This window comes from Mustela nigripes, chromosome 6 (genome assembly GCF_022355385.1).
Source record: "Mustela nigripes isolate SB6536 chromosome 6, MUSNIG.SB6536, whole genome shotgun sequence".
In the NCBI taxonomy this organism is placed as follows: Eukaryota; Metazoa; Chordata; class Mammalia; order Carnivora; family Mustelidae; genus Mustela; species Mustela nigripes.
In genome coordinates, this window is record NC_081562.1 from 12,096,878 (window position 1) to 12,124,213 (window position 27,336).

A 27,336-nucleotide genomic window follows, 5' to 3' on the forward strand; every position below is an offset into this window, starting at 1 on the left:
ATTTATTTGACAGACAGCGGGAGAGTGAACACAAGCAGGGGAAGCGGGAGAAGGAGAAGCAGGCTTCCTGCTGAGTAGGGAATCCAGTGCCGGGCTCAATCCCTGGGTCCTGAGATCATGACCTGAGCCGAAGGCAGACACTTAATGACTGAGCCACCCAGGCGCCCCCCTTGCTTGTCTATTTTCGTTCCAGTCCCGGTCATGGGACCTAAAGTAGAAAGGGCACACAGAGGCTTTCAGCGTTCCTACCAGTTGGCTTTCCCATCTCTGCTCGCTGTAGTTGGAGGAATGCTATTCCTGAAACCTTCCTTCCTATCTCCAGGTAGACTTTTAGATAGCTCTTTTTTACTGAAACAAAACCAAGAGAAGGATTTTTTTTTTTTAACTCCACAGGATGGGGCACCTAGGTGGCTCAGTTGGTTAAGTGTTCGATTTTTGATTTTGGCTCAGGTCATGACCTTGGGGTCATGAGACTATGCCCCGTGCTGGAGCCTACTTGAGATTCTCTTGCTCTGCACCAGACCCCCACTCCTGCTTGTGCATATGCATGTGTGCTCTCTCTCTAAACACCCCAAAAGCCATAAAACAAACTCCACAGGAAATTTTTATGCACAGGTCAGGTTTTAAAAAGCATGGTGTATGTTCCATAAATACTTGCTTGATGAATAAATGATTAAATTCCGAGTATGACTACCTCAGGTTCGAATAGTCATGATCAAATACTGATTCCTAATAAAATTTTTGCTATACATAAAAATACCCTTCTTCTTTTTTTTTAACTAGCAATTGCTAGCCACATGCGTGAATTATAAATAAGTCCTACACTGGAGGAGATTATAATTTTATTTTCCAAGGCACCTAGGTTCAAAACCTTAAGGGCCATTTTCATACTCATTAATGCTTCTGTGTTCCCAGATTTAAGCCTTATAGCCAGCTCTTGTCCGTTTTGCCTTCAGAACCTCTCCTGAATCTGTTTCCTCAGCTGTTTCTATCAGGCTTTTTTTTTTTTTTTAAAGATTTTATTTATTTATTTGTCAGAGAGAGAGGAGTGAGAGTGAGCACAGGCAGACAGAGTGGCAGGCAGAGGCAGAGGGAGAAGCAGACTCCCTGCCAAGCAAGGAGCCAGATGTGGGACTCGATCCCAGGACGCTGGGATCATGACCTGAGCTGAAGGCAGCTGCTTAACCAACTGAGCCACCCAGGCGTCCCTTCTATCAGGCTTTTACAGCACCTGAAGTCTCAGGCTATAATAACCTCCTGGGTGGTCTGTTACAATCCTTCCTCTGTCTCCTCCATCCGCTGCAGTGCTATCATTTAATTCCTAAATGACCGCTGAGAGTGTATCTAAGTCCTGCTCATAAGCCCCGAGTGCCTGCTGCCAAATTCTTAATTCAAGACTCTCTACAGTTTGCTCCTGACCTACCTCTTCAGTATTTACGTTTGCATCCATACTTTCATTCATTTGACATCTACCACAAAATGTCTACCACGGACAGTGAGGAGTTGAAGGTAAGAGTAAGGTGACTACAACAGTCCCTAAGGAGCTTAGTCTTTAAGAGGGGAAAACGGAATATGCACAGAAAAAGATCCAACATAAGGGACAGTAAGTGCAGTGACTTCCCAGAGGAAAGTGTATGGGGAGTCAGAAGGTAATTCTGACTGGAGGGTCAGGTTATCTTGGAAGAGGCGGCTTGTGATTAGGTCTTGAAGGCAAGGCAGAGCTTCAACTGATCCAAGAGAACAAAGATCACTACAAAAACACAAGCATAGGAGGAGCGGTAAGAGTGTAAGGGCCAAGTTTGGTTTCCACACAGCGCGTGTGATGCAGACTAAGAGGTAGAGCCGAGAAGGGAGGTTTAGGGCTAAATCCCAGACAATACCAAATACTTTGGTATTTATTCATTCAGCAAGTATTTATGGAGTAAGAACAACAGGCCAGACTGCGGGTTCAGGGCTGGGGATGAAGTGGAGAGCATGACAGACACGATTCTGGTCCTCCCAGAGCTCACATTCTAACGTGAAGGAGATAAAGATCCATTAAAGATGCCAAACCACAGGACTGTCCACATTAAAGCTGTACTTAAGAATATTCTGGCATCCGTGTGTACTAATTACATTGGGGAAGAAACAGAAAGGAGGCCATTTATGACATTAAGTACAAGGACGGATGAGGCACAAGATGGGGCAGTGGTAATAGAGGACATAAAGGCGTGGAAGTTATGAAGGAGAAAGAGTATCAGGCTCAATGCTTGAGTGGACGTAGTCAGAGGAGAGGGAAAGCAGGGAAGAGGGAGATGAAAAATGAGCTCTAAGACTGGAAAAAAATCAGGAACAGTGAAGACTGACTGGGAAGGGGTATGAGAATGCTATTTCTGATGATGGTAATGTCCATATCCTGACAGAGGTTTGGTCACACAGGTATGTGCAATTGTCAGAACTCACCCAACGGTATACTAAACGTGTATACATGTGAGCACAAGTAAATTCCACCAAAAAAAAAAAAAGCCCTGGAAAAAAATACTGCACTTAAGTTAATGACATGCAAGCTCAAGTGTTTGGGTCCGGGGGGGGGGAGTGTATGGTAGCTATAATTTCCTTCAAAATACATTATAAAAGATGGACTGACGTACAGACAGATGTGTGATAAAGCAAATAGCAAAATGGTAACTTAAGAATTTCATTGGGTGGCATATGGTGTTCACTTCGATTTCAAAGCCTTTTTTTTTTTTTTTTTAAAGATTTTATTTATTTATTTGACAGAGATCACAAGCAGGGAGAGAGAGAGAAGGGGAAGCTGGTTCCCCGCCGAGCAGAAAGCCCGATGCAGGGCTCAATCCCAGGATCCTGAGATCATGACCTGAGCTGAAGGCAGAGGCCTTAACCCACTGAGCCACCCAGGAGCCCCCGATTTCAAAGCTTTTTGTTTGAAAAATTTTATAATGAAGTATTGAGAAAAATTATTCTAAGCATACAATTTTGAGTATGGGTGACCAGAAGGACACAGGGGACACAGAAGCAGATGGTGCAGGAGATGCAGGTTTGGGAGGCTGGATGATGAGCTAATCAGGGGCACAGAGGTCTGAGGAACCCATGGCATCCAGGTGGAAGTATTTATCAGGCAGTTAGAAACGCAGGACTAGAGTTCACTTGTCCTGCTGTGCGACTGCCTACACATCTTTTTGCCTTCTTGCATTCCCTTCCACTGAAATCCGTTTTCTTTGGTAAGCTTTCTCTGACCACCCTGTCATCTTGCATTCAGCACTGTAAGATTAGTTTATGGCATTATTCATGTATTGCTAGAATGGGAGTTCTCAGGATAAGCAGAATCTTACACAGACTATACATGATTTCATGAAGCAATTTTCAAATAAACAAATGCGCAACACCTGACCTAGTATCCAACTATCTAGTTCTTTACGCTCCCACTCATTCTTGGCTCAGAAGGTACAGTTCCGTTTTTAATTTCTGAGAAATACATACTTAAAAGGCACTCTTTGGGGCACCTGGGTAGCTCAGTCAGTTAAGCTTCTGCCTCTTGGTTTTGGCTCAGGTCAGGTTCAGGGTCGTTGAGATCAAGCCCCTCATCAGTCAGAAGGAGCACAGAGCCTGCTTAGGCTTTCTTTCTCCTCCTACTTCTATCACCGACCCTATGTGTGCACAGGTACACATATGTGTGCCCTCTCCCAAATAAATAAATCTTTAAAAAAAAAAAAAAAGTACTCTTTGCAGTGGAAAACACAACTTACACCTCAATTACAGACCGAAGTGAAACTACCATTCCCAAATTCTTAATAGACTTGACTTTCTCCTTAGTAGCTCCTCTTTCAGACTTTATCTGACATTTTATTTTGCAAGGACTCTAAAAAAGGGAAGAAAATGGTTGTCCTTACGTGGTGAAACGGACCTTTCTGACCTTTTTCCTTCTCCGACTCTGAATTTCTAATTTTTTTTTTTTAAAGATTTTATTTATTTATTTGACAGGCAGAGATCACAAGTAGGTAGAGATGCAGGCAGAGAGAGGGGAGGAAGCAGGTTCCCCGCTGAGCAGAGAGCCCGATGCGGGGCTCGATGCCAGGACCCTGAGATCATGACCTGAGCCGAAGGCAGACGATTTAACCACTGAGCCACCCAGGCGCCCCATGAATTTCTAAATTTTTATAAAATTAATATATTACTTTGATAATAAAGGGGTAGCTTATTTTTTACAGAAAACCTTTAATGACATGGTCACCAGTCCCTAAGTACAGCTGCTAGAAGATTTCTCGAGTTGCAGGAAAGAAGTTAAACCAAGGTGGCTGGTTTCTCTTTCTTATCGCCTCAGCAATCAGTGTGATCCCTGAGGTCAGGAGCTATGTCCTGCCCAGCTCTGCACCTCTCTCCATCCACTGCAACACTGGGCCCAGCAAACAGGAAGCACTCACATAGTGAAAGAACATGCATTTGACACTTGGAAGAATACCAGTAAGTGACCCACGGAGGTTAGTGCAAAGCCACTAACTTGTCCCATGAACTTAGTCATTATTTCCCTCATTTTGAAGATGTGTTTCTCAGAATGAACTCAGAAAATACCTCTTCATCTCTCTCAATTGCCCCAGGCAGACAGCGCTGCTCAGTGAAAGAAACCAAGTTTGGCTCCTTCTGTGAATTCCAAGTTCAACGGGATCCCTAAACCTACGCTTAGCATGATGGGAGAACAACTCTATTAAGAAAACCCAGGAAAAATTAAGGTTGCTCCTTCTTTGCACCAGAGAAACTCGGCCACTGGCCCTATTTTACATCTCATGTCATTCCATCAGATTGGCCTCGCCACGCTCCCCGCTGTTCACCTCAGCTGCCTAATTCCAAGTCTGTTTACTACTATCATCTCTTAACCACCGCACTTAAAAAAATGGTTTACCTTTTCTCCTCTGTCTCTTTCTCTGTCTTTTTCCTCTTTTTTCTTTTTTTTCTCACCATGCCCGTCTGTGTGGAGGCTGGGCAGTGGCTGGGGAGGGGCAGCGGCTCCAGGGTGGGGGATGCTGGGAGGAGGGCCGGGCGCCACTGCGACCTCTCCCACGGTGGCCGCTGCAAGGCCTGAACTTCTCTTGGACTTGGAGTGCCGCCTCTCTTTATGCTTCTCCTTGTCCTTCTTCTTTTTGCTCTTCTTGGACTTCTTTTTCTTCTTGATTTCCCGGTAAGAGTCGTCGATGACTAACTCCCCAGCCTCTAGCTCCCCACCAGAGGACGAGTCCGATTCTACTAGAATAGGTTCCAGTCCTGAAAGATCAAGGTTAGCACTGTGGGATTCTGGGAACTGGGAGCCATCCGCCCCACAGCCTTCGGGGCCGGGAGAGGAACGCGGGTCTGAGGAGGACTTGTGCTTCTTCCGGGCTGTTTTCAGAAAGCTCTGTAACTCGTGTCCTAGGAGTAAAGCACCTTGCTCATCCCGAGCTGATTTCTTAGAGGATTTTTTCACAGTCGCTTGTTGAGAGGGGTACTGAAAAGGCTCCTCATCAACTGAGCTGCTTCCCTTCTCCTTTGGTGAAAGAATCAGTTTCATCTTCAAGCCATCGGGCTCTCGAAGGGTCAGTGTCTCTGTGTTCACATAGAGTGGTTTCATTTTTTTGGATTTGTGGGAACCACCATCCTCCAGGGACAGCTCCCCACTGCTTCCACTTACTTTCTTCCTGTGGTGTTCCTTTTTACTCTCTGAATGACTTGAAGAACTAGAGGATTTCTCCCCCGTCTTTTTGGAGGGCTTGGAGCCTGCTGCCAGCGGGGAAGTGATGGCTTTCAACAGGTCCATGGCTGTATCGGCAGACTGCGGGCTGGACTTTTTCTTTTTCTTCTGTGACGACTCCAAAGACGAAAGGTCTGGAAATAATCAAAGAGAGTAATGTCCACACGACAAACCAACTTCCACCAAATTTCCTCTCTCACCAAAAAAACTCAACTAACAAGAGGAAGAGGCTAAGAGAAATGATTTGAGGGAGGCCCTTCCACTGATTCCTGATGACGCCCATGTCCTTCTTGGCTCAGTAGATGTTGCCTGACCCTGGACACAGTTCTTGCCACTGAGTTCGCTTCACTGAGTCTTCACAGCAGCCAGAGAGGGGAGACCCAGAAGAACGGACTAAGCTGCGGGATTACGAGCAGTTACAGTTTAGGTTACACTGCAGACAGAGTGTCATTTGCTTCCACGTTCAGGACAAGCCCGTTCTAGTAAAGGGTTAGTCTCATCAGCTGTGCGCATAAGAGAGCTAAGAAAAACTGGTCTTCTGAGTGGATAGGCACTGGACTGAGAGGTAACCCACAGGTGCAGGCCAGAGGGCCCAGGACTACATATGGCAAAAGGGATGCTAGGTAACAATGGGCAGAAGATAAGTGGATGATTGGGGGGAGAAGGAACCTGGTACCTGGTGTATCACAAATGAAGACTGTTCTTCTATGCTGAATCCTCCAAAATACCAGCCCTCCACCTCTCTCCTCCTTCACACTGGTTTATCGGCACTCAGAACAAGAACCACTGTCCTGTTAAATAGGCCACTGAGTCAGCAACATCTGGATCCCTTTCCCCTACCCCGACTCCAAGAACCAGTGATGTGCTCATCCCACCTGCTGCCCCTTCCCCTCCTTACCTCCATAGTAGTAATCATCAGAGGAGTGCTTCCTCTTCTTCTTGTGTGTGTCCGTCCCCAAGAAATAAAGCTCACTATCCTGGAATTGAAGAGGAAGAAGAATTGACCACTGAGTAAGATGATGAGGCAACAGCAGTTTGGAACCAATTTTGTTCTTTGATTTCTGACTTTGGAAAACAAAGTAAAACACAGGAAAACTTAAAAGTAGACAGCGAACGATGTTTCTCTTTTAAAGTTTTAAAAACACGCTTCTTTCTTCCAGTACTAGGAAACAGGACGTGAGATGGTTAAAAACTCTCCTAACTCCTATGTTTAGAATTTACCTTTAACTTCTTCTTGGAAGAATTTCTGACCTGAGCAGCGATTTCTTCCTCTTCCCTTAAAAAATCTTTGTAAGAACGTTTCTTTTCTCGTTGGCTTCGGCCAGCGGCTAGTCCCGTGTCCTCAGAGCTGTGATCACCATCAAAGCAATCTGAAAGCCAGATTCATTTGGGGAAGGAAAGGAGAAAGGCAATTAAGTGACAACCAGACCACCACGTATGTAATGCAATAGTTCCTCCATTTCCAAGTTAAAATCACATCTCAACAAGTCCACTGGAATACTTGGCTAGGATCCAGGGGGACAAGACTATTTCTTGATGACCTGGCTGCAAATACAAGAACCAAACCTGAAGAAACAATGCTTCCACGCTATGCAAAGGCCCCATGTGCATCCTCAGACATGGTTTCTTAGTTGTGATTTGGCAGGTGGACACAGACTTGCAGAGGTAAGGCTGAAAAGAATAAGGATTCACGTGCTGTGCTGCTCTGTGGGAGTCCAAAATGTGATTCCTATCCCCAGACTCCTGCACACTGGAGCTGGCAAGGACCACGAGTGCTGCAGGGGATCGCCCCAATAGACTACAGAGACTTAGAGTTCAGACTCTCAGGTTGGAACCCTGTCCTGGTTTTCGCTTCCATGGGCCCAGTCTGGGGGATGATGTGGAGGCTGGGTGTCAGAATACTGCTCTGGACCATCACTTGGGAGTCCAGGCTGTGGTGGCCAGTCCTGGTCTCTATGTCCATGGGCTGCAAGGATTGAAGAGGAAACCCTCTTTGGAATGCTGCTCAGATTAAGGGGTCATACCTTCTTTCTTCACGGAGTCATCATAAGCCATGGCGGTCCTGCAGGGCCTTTGTGAATGTGTCACTGTGTCCAGGCTCCTTCCGGTCTACAGGACCAGGTCTGAGAAACAAAGAAGGAAAACCCTCCTGTAATGCGAAATCACTGTGGAGAAGCAAACTTCCAGATGGAAATGCGTAGTGATCCAAGGGCAGCAAGATACAGGGAGTGTCTTGTCACCTCCTCATTCTGTTTGTAAATATACTGGGGTTGAAACTGCAGGAAGTGGTACTGGGCTTAATTTGATTTGATTTATGAGTTAGAGTTATGATTTGGTGAAGTATATAGAATACCTCCCATGTAATAAAAAATAACTCAAAATGAGAATTCCTGAAATGCCAACAGGACTGACAACAGTGAGATGGCAAATACTGACATTAAGTCAGAGGGACGGGTTCAATATGGTGACAAAATGCACAGATAAAGCAGGATGCAGAGGAAGACAGATTACAGCAAACATTCCTGACCATAAAGTCCTACCACGTGGATTGGTGACAGGCTAAAATCTATTGTATTACAGTTTAAACAGAAGTGATGATAACATCATAGGGATAGTAAAGACATTTAGAGTGTAATTTTTTGGTATGCATTTTGTTGGCCTATATGAATTTGCTTAAAACTGTAGACATGTAAAAGCAAGGACACTTTTTCCATTAGTTGGTCACATGACAGCTTTCAAGGCTGTCAGGCCTTTTTTAAAGGTTAGGTGAAAATAAGAATTATCATTTGACCATTGGTGGTGAAATTTTTATGATTATTAAGGTTTTCATTGATTTGAAGAATTCTTGTAATTTAAATGTTCTAAATATTATTTTGAATTTGTTAAAAACAGTTTTTTGGACATTCAAGTCTATATGTCACTTTGACTTTGACAATGACAAGCCACAGACTTGTCACAGCCATAGAGTACACAGACTGTACTCTAAGGTAAAGTTCTTCAGGTACTTTAAGGACAGACAATGTCACAAATCCTACAGGAAATCTTTACAGGAAATTTAAGAATGACATTCTAAATATATTGAAAATGTTCTCATCCGGTTAGTGAAATGCTTACAAGGTGATCAGATTGCTTATTTATTTACATTTTATTTTACCTTCATCACTACATGGAGAATCTAGAAATGCTGAAGGGCTCTTCAGTGAGACATTGCCAGTCCCTTCATGTGGGTATGGTTAATATTGAAGTATGTAACTCTTGTGAAAGAAAATCTGATTAACAAGAGAAACTCTCCTAAGAGTTACATTTAAAATAAACGAAAGGAAAAAAGATTTAATTGCACAAGTCAGATAAAATCCAGTGCGCAGACATGCCTAAGTTGAACAAACAAAGAGAAAAAGCAATTACCAAGAATGTTTTATAAGGAACATTAAGAAAAGTAACATAAAAAAGCATTTCTCCACTTCCCTGAGAAGGAGAAGGAAGAATGGACTTGGTCAAAGCTAAGAGAATCTACAGTGAAGCAAAGAAACCAAAGGGATTGAATTATTTTAATGATAAGCCAGAGAACTGCTTGCTCTGAGGGCTTTTCATAGGAAATGAAGGGGATTTAAGGTCAGAGCTCATGTAGAAATATGAGGCAACGTACATCATGTAGCTAGTTTTTCATGCCCCAGCATTCTCAACTTTCTCAAACAGAAATTACTGCCCTCCCTTTTCCACACAAGAGGTGCTGACTCCAAAAGTGGTGAAGGAAGGGGGAATGTCATAGGGAATCATGTGCATTCATTTGAAAATCTTATGCCCTCTCACTGGCACAATATACTGACTTTATTAGAAAAATGTATATAGGTCCCATTAGTTTTCATAGGCTGGTAATGCCAAGAAATGCCACAACTTGAGACCTGAAGTTAAATGTTTTCATGCCAAGTAAATTTTGGCTACAAATGTTTGATAAGGAAATACTCTTAAACATTCAATGTCATAAATATGGCCACTAACCTATCGTCAACAACAAGAAAATGCACTTCTAAATGAAGCAAAGGCAGGCCCTGAGACTTACAGGCCAGCTTTCTTTTTAGTAACATCAAAACTGATATAAAACAGAGTTGAACAATCTAACAGTCAGAGCAGGAATAAGCATTTCCGAAGACAGTATGAGAAAGAAAACCATGATGTGACCTCTGAACCACAAAAAAATGTTCATGGTTTCTTAACTGACTGCTCTGAAAAACCACCAGTGGATTTAAAAAGTTGTGAAAAGGAACAGGAAATCAGGAGTTGATCTTCAGAGGCACAGGCAACAGAGAAAACACGTGCTGGTTTGAGCACTATGTATTGGAATTACGCCTGCTGCTGTTGAAATTGTCATTAAAACACTGAAAAGCATTTTAGAAATTACAGGATTAAATTACCTGTAGAGAAAAAAAAAAGAGCGGGGCCTGAAGGCAAGGCTGGTTCCCTAAAGAACTGGAGCAGTCAAGAATTTAAAGAACTGAAATTGAATGCAATGGACTACGCCACTCACAGCTTGGGCAGGCTGATGGACCTTGAATTTTTAGGTTCTTTAAAATCAAGATATTATTGCAGCTCAGGGGTTAGTTTTGGTTACTGACTCATAAAGGAAAGATGAAACCAGATAAAGAAGTCTCAAGCAATAGTTTGGAAGAAAGGCAGAGTTAGGACAACATTTATATTGGATCAAATGACCCCCTGATATTCTTTCCAGGTCTTGAATATTATCCATGGTAAGTTCAGAGTTTAGGGTTAGGCAGCGCATTGTGGGATTAACGAAAGTGAAAAACATTAGGTTTGATTTTCACATTAGAAAGCAGAGGCCATAATTACATTAAATGTTGGCAAAAGTAAAATAGGTATTAAAACCCATTCTCCTGAATTCCATCATTTTGGAGTGTATAGAATTCAATGTTGTCAACTTCAAGAGGCAGGGATAGTTTTACGATTATATTCCTCTTAGTGTGCTAAGAAATGACAACATTCGTGAAAATTCATTATTTAATGTTGGGTATGGAGGCCAGAAACATGCCATCACAAAAAACGTGTACTCATGCAATGTGCAAATTGTTGAATGGCTCTTCTGGGACTCTTCTTCAGGATCTGAAAAAGGGGAGGCGGAGCTGCTGTTCCACGTGTAGAGAAGCATTTTGTTCAGGCACAGCTTTCGGGATTACCAACATGATGAATGAAAATGCGAAAATCATCAGGCATAGTATTTTCTTATCTTGCAGATCCAAATGATAATTATTGGGGAAAAAAAAAAAAAGAGTTTCAGAAGGTGATTTGTTTGAGGTAATCTGAGCCCCAGCAATCGCTAACAAGCTTCTTCATTCCGGAATGTAAATGAGTGTTGAAAAAGAGGGAACATATTAAGCCCCTGATCTGAGCAGTAAGCAAAATCCTGAATTCCGGGTCTAGTCCAGGAATGAGAGCCTTGTTCAAGAGTCGGGGTTCTCTTCCAGCACTCCCTCCACGAACTCCCATTGCCTGGCCATGTAGAAAAAGGAAGGAAGGTGCACATCCAGCTGTTGCCAGTTTCCAAATTGTTGCTGTTACTGTTTACTTCTGGGAGAGCGCAGGTGCTGTCCTGTCATTTTTGTAGAGATCTCCTCCAATCTCAGAACACCGAGACTCCGAATTCCTGCCACTCCCTTCTCCAGGAACCTACCTCTGCAGCACTCACAGCCCCTGCCAGCTCTGGAAACTGCGGAGATCCGACAGCCTGGGACGGGGATTGAATCCTATCACTGCAAGGCAGCTAAGCGGAACCACGACCACCGCACAGATCGGCTGGCAACACACATTTCCAAAAAACGCACCAATACAAATTTTGACAAGCTTTTGTCCAATCAACAGGCTTTCCTTTGAGTTTTTTTTTTTTTTTTTTTAATTTGTTCTGCTATAAGGGAATATAATCAGCCACCTGCTTAACCGGCAAAGAGAGGGGGGAGATGGTGCTCCTCTGATGCATAATATAAAGTAAATCTACAAGTAATAGCTGTTGGGGGAAACGGGCCTGTACGGAGATCGCACTACGAAGGCACGTTCCAACTGGGTCGCCCGCAAAAAGGACACACAACACCGGGTTATTTATACAGAGAGCCCCCAGGACCACCGCTTGTGCGGTCCTCACGCAAACCAATGGGATTCTCCCGGCCGTTTTGCAGCAACAGCTAGTTCAACAAAGCTCTGTGAAGAGGAAAAGAAGAAAGCTCCTCGCATCCTCTCCAGCCAGCCGAGGGCCCTGCCCTCCCGCCGCACCGGCCCCGTGGCCCTTTCGCCTTGACAGCCCCGGGACCCCGCGCCTCGGGTCCCGAGCCGCACCGCGGCCCCGACCCGGTCCCCGCGTCCCCGGTGGCTTCCCGGCGCCCCCGAGGGCGGAGACGGCCCCGGCAGGGGGAGGGGCGGCCCGTGCCCGCAGGCCCCCGGGGCGGCCGCACGCCCCCTCCCGGCCCCGCAGCTTTCCCGCCTTCCCCATTTGAACAGCTCCCGCCCGCCTTCCTTCCGCGGCCCGCTCCAGCCCCTTCCCGGGGGCGGACTGCGGCCGCTACTCCAGTCCCCGGCTCGGCCTCTGGGGTAGGCCGCACCGGGCCTGAAGCGCCCCAGCGGCGGTGTCGCGGGCCCAAGCGGCGGGTGGAGGTGGGGCGGGGCCGCTGCCGCCTCGGGGAGGGGGCCCAGGCCGGCCTCGTGGGGGCTCCGCTCGCCGCTACCTTCACTCGGCTCGCCCGGATCCCGCCTCAGCGCCGCCGACCGCCGCCATCTTGGAGAAGGAGAGAAAAGCGCGAGCGGCCAGGGAGCCTCAGTCGATCCCAGAGCGCAGACTCCGGCTGGGGAAGGGGAATCCCGCTCCTGTCAGAGTGCCGAGTGCATCGAAAGAAGCGCGCCGCTGGCTGAGCCAGGGAACCCGAGTTGACTGAGAATTTTCGGTGGGGCCAGGCTTGGGCTGGAAGCTTTCTGAACATTATAGCGTTTAATCCTCACGGCATCCCTGTGAGGTAGGTTTGGTCACATTTTGCAGATGAGAAACAGGCTCAGAGAGGTTAAGTGACTTGCCCAACCGCACACAGGTAGTCTTCTGATTCTTAATGGACGCTCTTTCCACAAGACCCTGCTGTTTCCTTCGGGATATTTTTGTACCTAAATTCTCTCTCTGCGAAACCTAGATCATGCAGATTAATAGCAGCGGTGCTTGTTTGGAATTTGGCATTTATGTTTGGGTGGCTGGCATACTTCGGGTGAGGTGGAAGGACATATTTTTCTAACAACGCATCATAAAATAACTTCCATGGCGAATCCTCTGCATTTCTCCTCACAAATTATTTGCATTTAAAAGTTAGAAACTGTCTTTAGGCAAATGAAGAGATGCCACACACAGGAGAAAGAGGGGTTTTTGTGACTGGCTCTGGAAATTACTGTGCGAAGATCCTGGTTCTCTGTGAAGACAAACTTATTCTTCTAGAGCAGTTCATTCTTCTTTGGCTACTTTGTAAGGTAGCGAGATCCCCATTGCTAAAGGAATTCAAGAAGAGGCTAGGGCCTTAGTTATTGGAGAATGGAGAGGTTGGAGATCTAGATTGGTTCCTAGCATTATGAACCCCATGAAACTGTGCAAAATTAGGGGTTTGTGCACATGGGTGTTTTTCAGGGGTTAGAGCCTATCAAAGATTAGGAATCCCTATCTTAGAAGGCTTTCCAGTCCAGAATCGGATGGGTGCTTGAAGGGGATGTAGTAATGCTGCTCAATTTGCAGATTTAGAAATTAAAACCGAGAGAAGCAGATGATTTGCCTTAGAACACACTGCTTGTTAGCGATGGGATAAGGATTAGAAGCCTTGGACTCTTGGTTCAGTGCTCTTTTTACCATGTAAAGCTTTCTCTCCCTCTGCGCTGAGTAGAATATTGGATTCTGTTTAATCATTGCTTTTCAGTTGTGAGATGCTGAGATGTTCAAAGAAACATTCAGAGTGGTTGAATTTATTCCCGAAAGGTAGCTGCGAATAGTAAATAAAGGTTCCATCCCACTCACCGGAAAGATAGTCAATAGGTTTCACCAAAACATATGAGATTGCTGTTCTGGGACACCTTGCCTGACATTAGACTTCCCTCTGATGTACTGAAGAACCATGAGAACGTATTTCGCCCCTTGTTCTTCAGTATCGGTCAGGATGTTTTCAGTTGCGAGTGATGTAATCCCAGTTTAAAATAACACACCAGCAAAGGAGAATCTATTGGCTGACATGACTGAAATGTCTAGTACCTGGGGGCATGGCTGGGTCCAGGGAGGACTCAAGTCTCTTGACAGAGGTGCTTTCCTTTGAGTTGGCTTTATTCTCAGGTTCCAAGTGATGATTCCGCCTCTGGTTTTGGCCATCCTTCCAACCACCCGTGTCCCTGGACAGGAAGTTTCTTCTACCCGTTTGTTTTGGGAGGCTCTCGTTGCCTGAATTGCACCCTCAATCACTATGAGCAAAGGTGTGGGGCATGCTGATGAGCTAAATCAGGTCGCAGGCTCACCCCTGCCAAAGCAGGATGAACTCAAGGAAAATCAGAGGTCATCGTCAATGGGGAAAAGAGTGCTAGGTAGGGAAGTACAATAGGTGTCCACCCAGCTCTATCAGTAGCGGGGACACTGCCTGCCTCAGTGTCCCGTTTGTCCAGTTCCTTCTTTTATCCCACCTGAGGTTGGGCATATCAAGTTATTGCCCATCTTAACCTCCTGAAGACCTGAAGTCCATCTTTCCTCAGTCCGTTGCCTTCCTTGAGTCTTGTATCACTGTGTGTACGTTCATTCATTTAACTAATACCGATTGGAAGCATGGCCTGCGTCAGGCACTGTCCTGGGTGTTCAGAAGAGAACAATGAACAAAACAGAGAGTCTTTGCCCCCCCCAGCCCCCCTCCCCCCTGAGCTTACATTCTAATTAGGGTGGGGGGCAGAAAATAAATAAATAGGGACCATGTTAGGTGGTGATCAAAGGTAGAGATCAAAATGCCAGGTAGGGTAAGGGATACCAGGAGGGAGTGGAGGTGGGGATTGTTATTAAAACGTGATCCTCTGGGACGCCTGGGTGGCTCAGTTGGTTAAGCAGCTGCCTTCAGTTCAGGTCATGATCCCAGCGTCCTGGGATCGAGTCCCACGTTGGGCTCCTTGCTCAGCGGGGAGCCTGCTTCTCCCTCTGCCTCTGCCTGCTATTCTGTCTGCCTGTGCTCGCTCTCTTCCTCTCTCTCTCTCTGATAAATAAATAAAATCTTAAAAAAAAATGTTAAAAAAAAACAACAAAAACAAACAAACAAAAAACAATGTGATCCTCTGATGAGGTGCCCACCGGGGACTGGAGGCTGAGGCTGGTGGCTTAGTCAGTAGTCAGCTGGCCTGCTAGTGGTGAGGGCTGGGAGGCCGAAGCTTCTGGAATGGATGCAAGGCCTTCCTCTGAGCCCTGATGGACTCAGCCTCTCGACTGAGTATCCTGCCATGGTTCTTTTGTTTCTGCAACTTGCAAAGGGAGAAAGGAAGATGGCTTGGTAGCCTGAGGTGGGGAGGGGCCTGGTCATGGGGGGCTTTGTGAGTAAGAGCACCTTGTCCTGTGAGGACATGAGGATGGCATCTGAGATGTATGAGGATCGGGTGCTCCCTGGGGGCTGGGGCTGTTCTGTGACCGGCTGGACCTCAGTAAGCTGCCCAGCGCCTGTTGGAAGAAGGTGGCCTTCAAGTTGTGCTTGGTTGGGATGTTTTCTTCTTTGGATTGTTTTCCTGTGCTTTGCCCTCTCCAGTTGTGTTTGGAGAAGCTTTGTTGTCTCAGGCCCGATGGATATGCACAGGACAGGGCCCTTTTGGCTGAGTGATGGGACCTAATTAAAACTACCATAAGCAACAAGAAGTTAATGGCTCATGTGAAAAAGCATTAAGAGCCAGAGAGAAGCTGACTGGCCTGGCCTCCAGGTCTGGGGATTCAGATCCCTCCCACCCAGCTCTGTTCTCTCAAGTTGGCCATCCTCATGGGCCTGGAGTCACGGCCTCGGGTGGCCCAGGCTTCTGTGCTTCCAGTCTCCTGACCAGAGAGGGAAGAGGGCTTCCCCACACCTGCTCTGTGGGAAAGAATCGTAGGGAAGAACGATTGGTTGGCTTGGGGGTCACGTGGTCATTCTGTGATGCGCTGGACTGTTCTTGGCCAAACCTGTTACGTTGGAACAGGGTGAGAGTCGCTCCACGAAAGGCCAGAGGAATCTCTTCCGGGATGACAAATAGTAAAACCTCTGCGATGAGGCAATGATGCTCAGTTCCTGCTTTTGAGCAGCTCCGGTCTTGTGTGCCGCCTTGATTCGGCCCCTCCCTAGATCCCTGCCCCAGCCACACTGACCTCCCAGTTCCCCAAACAGGCTGTGCCCTATTGTGCATCCACGCCATAGTGCACACATGTCGTTGTGTGTACTGTGTCCCTCCACTCCACTGCTTTTGCCAGCTCGGCGTCTAGAAAGCTCCTATGTATTCTTCAAGACGTAGCTTGAATGCCCCCTCTCCAATCAGGTTCTATGTTCCCACACACCTGATTACATGCAGCTCCCACCCCGCACTGCAGTCATCCTTTGACACACGTCCTTTCCCAGTGCCTCAAGGATATGATCTTTGTCCCTCCAGCCACACCGTAGGTACTCACGGAGTCCTTTTGATTAGCTGTTGTTGAATGAAGAGTGGGGCAGACCATTGTTCCGGGGACTCAGGGCGATGGAGATGAAAGCTGCTTGGGAGAGTGACAGAAACTGTGGCAGCAATGGGTTTGGTTTGCCCACTCCCTTGCTTGTCTTCTGTAGCAGATGTCAGTGTCCAGACCTCAGAAATGGCCATGGAACCCCAGCCTGGTAATCATAACCAGCAGCTTGAGCTTTCCCGGTGCTGGATCAGGCTGTCCGCTGCCCCTTCGTGCTTTACCATGTGAGCCAGGGATTCCCCCCACCCCAGACCCTTGTTGTGAGCTGGCTGGGGGCTTCCCTGTCCCCTGGAGCCCAGGGACTAGGGAGCTCTTCTGGGTTCCAAGAAGGAAGAAGCCCTGAGCTGGTCTGTGTCTGTAGAGTATGGTTGGTGGGGTAGGGTGGGAAGGCATTCTGGGTGGAAGAAACTGGGTAAAAGGAGGCAGGGAGGCTCAGGGCCGCATCACATCTTCAGGATGACAAGCAGTGGGGTCAGTACTGGGCGTGCTGGGGAGGGTAGGGCCACACAGAGAGTTCGTACTTAGTCTGGAAGGGCTGGGGCCAGCACCCGCCCTCTCCTTCCCACTTGGCTGTCTCTCCCCCACTGCACATTTCTAGCTGATGGTGGTGACCCTCTGTTTCTTCTTTCCTTCCCCCCCACCCCTGCAGGAAAATAATTTTAAACTTATAAGTTCAAAGTGCAAATATTCGTGTACCCGTGAATTCGTGTACTCCCAGATTAAACAAATATTAATATTATATATAATATATATGTGCATATATATAATTTTAAAAATATTTATTTGAGAGAGAGAGAGAGAGCGCGCAAGAGAGCAGGGGGAGGGAGAAGCAGACTCCCTGTTGAGCAGGGATTCCCACCGTGGGGCTTGATTCCCGGACCCTGAGATCATGACCTGAGCAGAAGGCAGAGATGCTTAATGAGCTGAGCCACCCAGGCTCCCCTATTCTACTTATATTGGCTTGTTTTAAAATTTTATTTAATTTAAAAATATTTTAGGAAAGAAAACATGAATACAGTTTGAGTCGCATCTCTGTCTCCAGTACCAATAGCTCATTCCCTTTCCTCTCTTCTCAGAGGAATTTAGATTGGTGAGTGTCCCTCCTGTCCATGCTCTGATCACGTATATGAGAGGTGAGAGTAGCCTAATTAATGGTTCAGGCATTAATTCAGGAGCCAGACTTACTGGGTTAAAGTCTAACCCCATTTCGCTTTCTAGTGGTGTGAACTTGAGCAAGTTCTATATATCTCTGGGCCCTTATGTCTGTCTTCTCAAAATTGAAATAAGGAAAACAAAACCCTTACACATTAGTGCCTGATACCTGGGAGGGGCTGTAGGTATTAGTTACTATTATGCACAAAATCCCAGTCAGGGAGACTGGGATTTTCAGGCAGAGTGTGAATGAGGGGAGCCCTGCCCAGAGAGAGCTTTTGGGCAGTATAGGGAGCCCCCCTTGAGTCTTCTGCTGTGGATCAATCAGTGCATGTGTGTGAGGAAATTATCTAAACATAACACATGGTGTTATGTTGGATTGCACTGTACCATCATTGTTTCACAAAGCTGGGTAAGTGGTATAGAACCATTTGGTAGCAATTTGTGTTTTTCATTCAATGTACCACGTTTGGGAGACTTTGCTTCTAGCCAAATTGGAATAACAAGGACCAGATTTCTCTTACTGCCTGAAATAATCGACAAAAATATCCAGACAAAATATAGGAGGTAAGGGTTTTCAGACCTTGAATATCATGCAGCACAGGACAGCGATCCCTGGGATGTGGAAGACCGACAAAGTTAGCCCTGTGATTGCACTGGTTTACTGCCTAAATGTCCAGACCTCAGCGTGGGGAAGGGAAGTATAACATCAGGTAAGCCTGATGGTCCCCCCGAGTTGCGGAGATGGAGCTGGGAGTTTGGAGAGGTCAGGGAGACTGGGATTTTCAGGCAGAGTGTGAATGAGGGGAGCCCTGCCCAGAGAGAGCTTTTGGGCAGTATAGGGAGCCCCCCTTGAGTCTTCTGCTGTGGATCAATCAGTGCATGTGTGTGAGGAAATTATCTAAAGCTAGGGAAAGAACTCAAAAGGATTAGAGAGAGTGATTCCTTTAGATCATGCAGGGCTGGGAATAGTTCAGATTCTCATCAGCCAGAACAGAAAAACCTTGTAATTCATGGGATGTCTTGCAGAACACTCAGTTTTGGGGAAAAGGTAGCCCAGAATAAAAGGCTGCTTTGATCCCACCTAGCAAAACTTAGAAGCAAACCTTGGGAGGATCAAACTGTTTCTGAGTAACTTAATTGTATCACAGAACAAACCCTTGGACTATCTATAGGGATACAAAATACCCATTGCATGTCATGCTAAAATTCACAATCTCTGGCAGTCAATAAACATCACCAGGCATGCAAACAAGCAATAAACTATGACCCATAACGAGGAGAAAAATCAATCAATATAAACAGACCCATAAAGGACACAAATGATAGAATTAGTAGACAAGGACATTAAAACAGTAATTATAACATATTCCATATGTTCAAGAGGAGAACAAAGATCAAGCATGCAAAGAGACATGGAAGATATAAAAAGGATTCGGGAAGTCCCCCGGGTCTGGGCAGATCCTCCCACTAAGTACAACTAAAATCCCTAAAAACAGGGCTGCCTGGGTGGCTCAATCTGTTGGGTGTCTGCCTTTGGCTCAGGTCATGATCTTGGGGTCCTGAGAGCCAGCCCTGGATTCAGGCTCTTTGCTCAGTGGGGAGTCTGCTTCTCCCTCTGCCCTTTCCCCTGCTCACGCTCTCTCTGTCTCTCTCTCCAATGAGTGAATAAAATCTTACAAAACAGCAACAAACAAGTGTAAGAAGACACTGAAAGGTGGGGAGAAGAATGTAGATTTCAGGGCCCAAACAATGTGTCCTTCCTTTATCTTATACAAAAATCAACTCAAAATATATTAAAGACTTAACTGGAAGGCTTGAAACTATAAAACTGCTAGAGGAAAGAAAATACAGGGGAAGAGCTCCTCGACATTGGTCTTGGCAAGGATTTTGGGGGATAGGACACTAAAAGCAAAGGCAACAAACGCAAAAATAAACAAGTAGGACTCCAAACTAAAAAGTTTCTGCACAGTAGAACAAAGTCAACAAAATGGAAAGGTATCCTATGGCATGGGAGAAAATAATTGGAAATCATATACACACACAAACACACATACACACACACATTTGAGGGGGAAGGGGCAGAGGATGAGAGAAAAAGAGAGTCTTAAATAGGTTCCATATCCGGAATGGAGACTATTGCAGGGTCTCACAACCGTGAGATCATGACTTGTGCTGAAATCAAGAGTCCGACACTTAACCGACTGAACCGCCCAGGCACCCCTGCAAATCATATACTGGGTAGGTGTTTAATGTTCAAAATACACAAAGAATGCATGCAAGTCAGTAACATAAGAACAGATAAGCCGATTAAAAAAATGGGCAAAGGACCTCAATAGATGTTTTTTCAAAGAAGACCCATGGGTGGCCAACAGAAGCATGAAATCTTGCTCGGTGTCACTAATCACCAGCGAAATTTGAATCAAAACCACACTGAGAGATCACCTCACACCCATAGGAGATGGCTATCATCAGAAAGTCAAAAGATAACCAGTGTTGGGAGGACATGGAGAAGAAGGAACCCCTGTGCTCTGTCGGTACAAATGTTAACTGGTGTAGCCAGTGGAAAACAGTGTTCCTCAAAAAATTAAAAATAGAACTACCATGGGCCCCAGAAATCCACTTCTGAGTATATTCCCGAAAGAAATCAAGTCATAGACACCATCTCAAAGAGATACCTGCATTTTCATGTCCACTTCTGTATTATTCACTATAGCTAAGATATGGAAACAGCCTTGGTGTCTGTTGACAGTTGAACAGATAAATGAAGTATACCTGCCAGTCTGTCTGTCTGTCTGTCTGTCTATCTATCTATCTATCTATCTATCTCCAAGGACATTATCTGAAATGAAATAAGCCAGAAACATTTATATGTGGAAACAAACAAACAAAAAAGCAACAAAAGAAAAAAAAGAAAAACCAATACCCCTTCCCCCAAACTCAAACTCCTCAAACTTAGAGTAATAGTGGAATGGTGGTTAGCAGAGGCTGGAAGTGGGTGAGGAAAAAGGAGGGATATTGATCAAAGGGTACAGACTTCCAATTAAAAGTGGCTGAGTTCTGGAGACCTAGTGTAAGGCGTGGTTACTGTAGTTGGTAACAGTGTATGATGTACCTGAAATTTGCTAAGAGAGTTCTTAAGTGTAAGGACACACACACACACACACACACACACACACACACTGACTATAGGAAGTAATGGATGTCTTAATTAGTTTGAGTGTATTCATTGTTTCACAGTGTATACATATATCAAAAACATCATGTTGTATACCTTAAATATATGTAATTTTTTTTACTCTGTCAAAAAAAGAGAGAAAGTCATAAACTTGCAAACGTATGTAGAGTTGTTCTTAATATTTCCTTATTCTTTTGGTGTCTGCAGGGTCTCTGGTGATACCCCATTTCATTCCTGGTCGTGGCATTTTGTTTTCTCTTTCCCTGTGTAAGTTTTATTTTTATTTATTTATTTATTTTTAAAAAGATTTTATTTATTTATTTGACAGACAGAGATCACAGTAGGCAGAGAGACAGACAGAGAAAGAGGAGTGAAGCAGGCTCCCCACCAAGTAGAGAGCCCGATGCGGGGCTCTATCCCAGGACCCTGGGGTCATGACCTGAGCTGAAGGCAGAGGCTTTAACCCACTGAGCCACCCAGGCATCCCTATGTGTCAGTTTTATTGATCTTTGTTTCGCTGATCTTCATTGTCTTTCTCTTTTCGATTTCATTGATTTCTGCTCTTTATTGTTTCCTTCTTTCTGTTGCCTTTGGGTTTGAATATCTCTAATTTTTCTAGGTTCTTTAGGCAGAAGCTTCCGTGACTTATTTGAGACAGACCCTTTTTTCTGATGTGCACATTTAGTGCTGTCAGTGTTCTTAGCCCTGCTTAGCTGTGGTTCCGTGAATTTTGATTCATCATAATTGCATTCTGTTCAGCGCTTTTGTGCATTTCTTTGAAACTTCCTCTGTAACTCAAGGATTATTTAGAAGTGTGTTGCTGAGTTTTCAAACATGTGGAGATCTTTCCATTATCTTTCTGTTCTTGATTTCTAGTCTGATTCCACTGTGGTCTACCAACACAATGGGTGGTATTTCATTACCTAGAGTGTGGTGACCGTTTCGCTGGCATTTGCCTATGTCAAAACCCCATCAAGTATCACCCTTAAATATGCACAGTTTAAAACATGTCAGTTACACTGACATAAAGGTGTCAAAAATGTAAAGAAAAAAAAGACTCAGAATTTCTGGAAGTGAAATCTACAACATTTGGGATGAAGAATGGGCGATATGGGATTGGTGACCAATTAGATACTCAGGAAGGGAAGGTGAATGAACTTTGAAGACAGAGTGAGGTGAACAACCCAAAATGAATCATGGGCAAAAACGACCCCCAAAATGAAGAGGATCAGGGAACTGTGGGAAAACTGGAAGCTTAATAGAAGTGCATTTGGAGCCCCTGAAAGAGGAGAGAATGTATTAAAAAAAAAAAAAATATATATATATTCCTCTCATTATTTCTTCATTCATATATATATGAATGAAATATATGAATATATATATGAATGAAGAAATAATGAGAGGAATATATATATTTTAAGTATATTCATATATAAATATATATAAATATTCTCATATATATATATGAATGAATAAATAATGAGAGGAATATATATATATGAATGAAATATATGAATATATCAATGAAGAAATAATGAGAGGAATATATATATTTTTAAATATATTCATAAATAAATATATATAAATATTCTCATATATATATGAATGAAGAAATAATGAGAGCAATATATATATGAATGAAATATATGAATATATATATCAATGAAGAAATAATGAGAGGAATATATATATATATATGAATGAAGAAATAATGAGAGGAAAAATTATGAATTTACAAACTTACAAACATAAAGAAAATGACACCAGTACACATCACAATCTATTTGCTTCAAACCAGGGATAGAGGAAAAAACCCTTAAAAGCATCCATAGAGGGGCACCTGAGTGGCTCAGCCGGTTAAGCATCTGACTTTGGCTCAGGTCGTGATCCCAAGGTCCTGGGATTGGATCCTGTACTGGGCTCCCTGCTCAGTGGGGAACCTGCTTCTCTCTCTCTCTCTATCTGCCACTTGCCTTGCTTGTGCTCTCTCTCTGTCTCACTTTCTCAAATAAATAAATAAAATCTTTTTTAAAAAAAAGCATCCATAGAAAAAGAAGACATTATGTGCACATAAGGCTCACTTCCGGGGGCCCAAGGCTACTATCCCTAGAAAAGTCCATAAGTGAATTTGGCCGTTGGCTGGTGTCTGGGAACATGGCTTTGGGGCCAAGTGGGGGAGGAGGGTGAGGGGGGCTTCTCAAATACGATGAGCTGAGAAGGACACTTGCCCTTTGTGGTGTCCTTCTCCTGAACCCACAATCTTGACCTAATCATGAGAAAATACACAGACAGACCCTAAATTGAGGGACATGTTACAAAATACCTGACCGTACCTCTCATGACTTGTCAAGAGAAACAAGAAGACTGATACACTGTCAGAGGCAAAACGAGACTAACACAACTCAGTGCAAAGTGGCATCCTAGACTGGACCTTGGAACCGCCAAAGGTCCGTGATAGAAAACTGGTAAAACCCAAAGTCTACAGTTTAGTTCGCAGTGATGTACCAACGTGGGTTTCTTGGACTTGACGGATTTATAAGAGCCATATGAAATAATAACATTAGGGAAAACCAAAACAGTGTGTGGGGTTGTACAAGAACTTTCGCTTCTGTCTGCGAGTTTTCTGTAAGTCTAAAGTTATTCCAGGCGTGCCTGGGTGGCTTAGTCGGTTAAGCGTCTGCCCCTGGCTTAGGTCCTGAGCCTGCTTCTCCCTCTCCCTCTGCCTCTCCCCCTGCTTGTGATCTCTCACACTCTCTCTCTGTCAAATAAATAAAATTTTTTAAAAAGATAAAACAATTCCAAATAAAAGGCTTATTTTAAAAAGGTCATCCTTTGAGAAGACTAATACAGCTGATGAATTTCTAGTTGGACTGATCAGGAAAAAGAAGAGAAAACATAAAATACCTTGATCAGGGTGCCTGGCTGGCTCAGTCCGTTAAGCATCTGCCTCAGGTCATGATCCTGGGGTCCTGGGATGGAGTCCTGTATGGGGCTCCCCACTCCTTGAAGAGCCTGCTTCTCCTTCTGCCTTTGCCTCTCTCTCTCTCATCTCATGAATAAATAAATAAAATCTTAAAAAAAAACCTTGATCAGAGATCAAGCTATAAAACACACACACACACACACACACACACACACACACACACACACACACATGCACACACTTATCTTTGCCCTCTGTCTACATTGGTGCAGGTATGTCCAGGTAATTAATTTTCTTATCTGTATAGTACTCTGTTTTTGCAATGTGCCATATTTGATTTATTTGTTGTCATCATGAGGGGCATTTACATTGTATCTGTTTAAATCATTATTATAAGCAGTAGCACAATAATCTTGTTCAAGTCCCTTGTGCAGTTGTATGAGAATTTCTTTGAGGAGACTCCCAGGAATAGAAATGCTGTATCCTAGGGCATATATTTACCTTTGCCAGAGATTGTCAAGTTGCTTTCCAAAGTGGTTGAGTGGATTTCTGCATTTTTTGCTACCCTTGGCTTCCTGAGGTCTGTTCCGTCTGATTTGTGGGCTTCCATCTCTCTCTCCCTCTGCTCCATTCCTCTTATCCAGGATAGGGCTGATGGAGGTTGATCCTGGGTGATGGAAACAATGTTTCCCCCCTCTTGCAGACCTGAAATAAACTTACTTACCTCTTCAATTTCACTCTTCCAAAACATTCTCAAAGCTGCAATTTCCTGGTCAAGTCCAGCATAAGAGAAATCAGTGTGGTGTATGTATTTGCCCATTCTGCGCCCCCCACTCTGCCCCGCAAGAAACTGAAGATCACATTCACAGATACCAGTTCGTCTACTTGGTAGTTCAAGATACATATCTTATTCCCTTAAGAACTCCTTTTGGAACCTGGCTGGTCTCATCATTTTGGCTTCTTAGATGAGGAGGGTGACATTCGGAAAGGTTAAGTGATATATCTACAGTCACATGATAAATTGATGGCACGATAAATTTTTGATGTTCTTGCTAAAGATGCCTAACCTGAATCTAATTATGAGCAAGCCTCAAATTCAAAACGAAGGACATTCCATAATACAGCTAACCTGTATTCTTAAAAAATGTCTGTGCCAGTGGATACGAGGGAAATCTGTACCTCTTTCTCAGTTTTGTTGTTGACCTAAATTTGCTGTAGAAATAGTCTTTAAAAATGTCCTAAAGCATGCATGTATGGATATGTGTCTCTACACACAGGCACACACACACAGCTGAGGAACTGTTGCAGGTTGACAGAGAATAAAAAGACATAACAATTGAACACAATCATGATCCTGGATTTTCTTTTGCACAGAAGACGTTATTGGGACAGTGGCTGATATCTGAATGAGGTTCCTGCAGTAGATGTTAGCATTGCATTTATGTTAATTGCCTTATTTTGATAATTGGGCTGTGATTGTGTAAGGGAATGTCCTTGCTGAGAAACACGCACTGAAGACTTGGGGGCAAAGGAAGATGACACTTGCAACTTTCTCCACATGGTTCAGGGACAAAACAGATGCCCATCTACCAAGAGGGAGGGATGGAGAAAGGGAGGAGGTATACGTGGTGTTAGGGCACGTGTGGGGAATTTGAGGGGAGGGCACGTGAGAATTCTTTGTGCTATATTCTTGCAACTTTTTTCTCAATCTGAAATTATGTCAAAATATGTCAAAAAAGAAAATGCTCCCTTCGCCCCATCCATCTCACATTGTGTAGGGGGGTCTCCAGGCATCTGTACACTTTTTCTTTTTTAAATAAATATTTTATTTATTTGACACAGAGATACAGCACAAGCAGGGGGGAGTAGCAGGGAGAGGGAGAAGCAGGCTCCCTGCCCTGAGCAGGGAGCCCGACATGGGACTCAGTCCCAGGACCGCTGGATCATGACCTGAGCCAAAGGCAGATGCTTAACTGCTTAACAGACTGAGCCACCCAGGCACCCCACTCAGTGGTTTTTTCTAAAGCCTGTGATGGCCAGGGAGACAGGGAAATGCTGTGTGGGGGGGTCCTCTGGAGAAGAGTCAACGCCTCCTCACCCTTCTGGGGTCTGCAGAGTGGTGCATGAGGTGGGCACAGGCCCTCTCTAACCTGCTTGGTGTCACTGGGGCCTTGGGCGGGTTTTCTGGAGTGCGTGTACAGGCGATTTTTAAGTGTTGATGGAGACGCAGAAAATACACCAATGTCAGTATGTTTTCCTTAAAATGTAACTCACATGTCCAAATGCCCTTTGTATCAGGCAGCGCTTACATGTGAGTCATCTTGTTGAATTCTTAGAACCACCCTCTTAATTAGTTACATCTTAGTTACGGGAAAAGACACCGAAGCTCAGAAGGGTAGTTAATTGCTTCAAATCAAGGCACAAGTAACTGTAAATCTCGAAGCTGATCTCTGAGCCTCTGATGATGATTATACAGCTCTGGGGCTGGGGGAAGGGGCGACAGGCTGGTGGGGAACATGGAGGAAGCTGATGGCCAGATTGACCCTGACTTTCCTGTGCAGGTGTTGTTGGTGTCAGGTTCTGGCCTCCGTAAGGCTTTCCTCCGTGTGCCCACGAGAGGGTGCTGCTGGCCCAGTTCAGAAATGCTTTCCTCTGGACCTTTGCTGTGGTCCGAGGAGGAATTGCTCTGTAAGCAGGTAAAGCTGATGCTTTTTGGGTCCTTCACCTGCACAGACCCCTTCTACTTTTGCACCCAATTTTGCATTCATAATGGACTATGTTCTATAAGAGGGCTCTCTGAATAAGCTTCAGGTTCTCTAAATCTGTATTCTCCTGCTTCATGCAAATGCTTCAGTAGCTCAAGCTTGGGAGGCTGGATGCTTGATGCTTTTCAGCCACATGGATAGTAGATTTCCATGGTCTCAGTTGCTAAGGATTACAGGTAGGGCGATGCTAGACAGAAGTCACCTGTAAAGTTCCTTCTAGCCAGATATTTACTCTAGATTCTCTCCATGTCCTTTCTTCTTTTTCTGCTCTGCCACCTTTCACAGTCTCCTTAGTTCTGCTAACGGCTTCGGGGGAGGTCTTGAGTCCTCATGGGGTGGGTTGTTCTGTTTCTGTGCCTGAGAAATCAGGGATAACCCTGGGTGAACACAGTGGGCAGGGGGAGAGGGGGAGACGAGTCAACATTTTCTCTACTATCCAGGAAGCACCAGGGAGGACTCCCTCCTCATTGATCTCAGCTCTAATCTTGATGATTTCCCTTCTTATGTGTGGAGTTGGTTTGATTTGTTGTTGATTCTCCAGTTCTTTAAGGTATAGAGACAGCTGCTGTGTTCTGGATTTTTTAATTTTTTTGAGGGAGGCTTGGATGGCTATGTATTTCCCCCTTAAGACCGCCTTTGCTGTATCCCATAGGTTTCGGACCGAAGTGTCTTCATTCTCATTGGTTTCCATGAATTGTTTCAGTTCTTCTTTGATCTTCTGGTTGATCCAAGCATTCTTAAGCAAGGTGGTCTTTAGCTTCCAGGTGTTTGAGTTCCTTCGGAACTTTTCCTTGTGATTGAGCTCCAGTTTCAAAGCATTGTGATCTGAGAATGTGCAGGGAATAATCTCAGTCTTTTGGTATCGGTTGGGTCCTGATT

At 44.8% G+C, this 27,336-nt stretch overlaps 1 protein-coding gene across 5 annotated transcripts in view; it reads right to left on the reverse strand.

Moving 5' to 3' along the window:
- HMGXB4 (HMG-box containing 4) overlaps nt 1-12,790 on the reverse strand; it is a 28,273-nt gene extending 15,483 nt beyond the window's left edge. Inside the window, exons 1-5 of one of the 5 annotated variants that reach the window (XM_059402147.1) lie at nt 12,445-12,790; nt 7,744-7,842; nt 6,971-7,089; nt 6,618-6,696; nt 4,898-5,853 (exon numbers count right to left, since the gene is read on the reverse strand). In XM_059402147.1, coding sequence (XP_059258130.1) covers nt 4,898-5,853; nt 6,618-6,696; nt 6,971-7,089; nt 7,744-7,774 — 1,185 coding nt within the window. In that variant the 5' untranslated portion in view covers nt 7,775-7,842; nt 12,445-12,790. Of the gene's footprint in view, nt 1-4,897; nt 5,854-6,395; nt 6,511-6,617; nt 6,700-6,940; nt 7,090-7,743; nt 7,843-12,444 lie in introns of those variants that run through there. The other 4 variants (XM_059402146.1, XM_059402148.1, XM_059402151.1 and 1 more) reach the window with 4 other exon arrangements.
- Nucleotides 12,791-27,336: the final 14,546 nt, after the last annotated feature.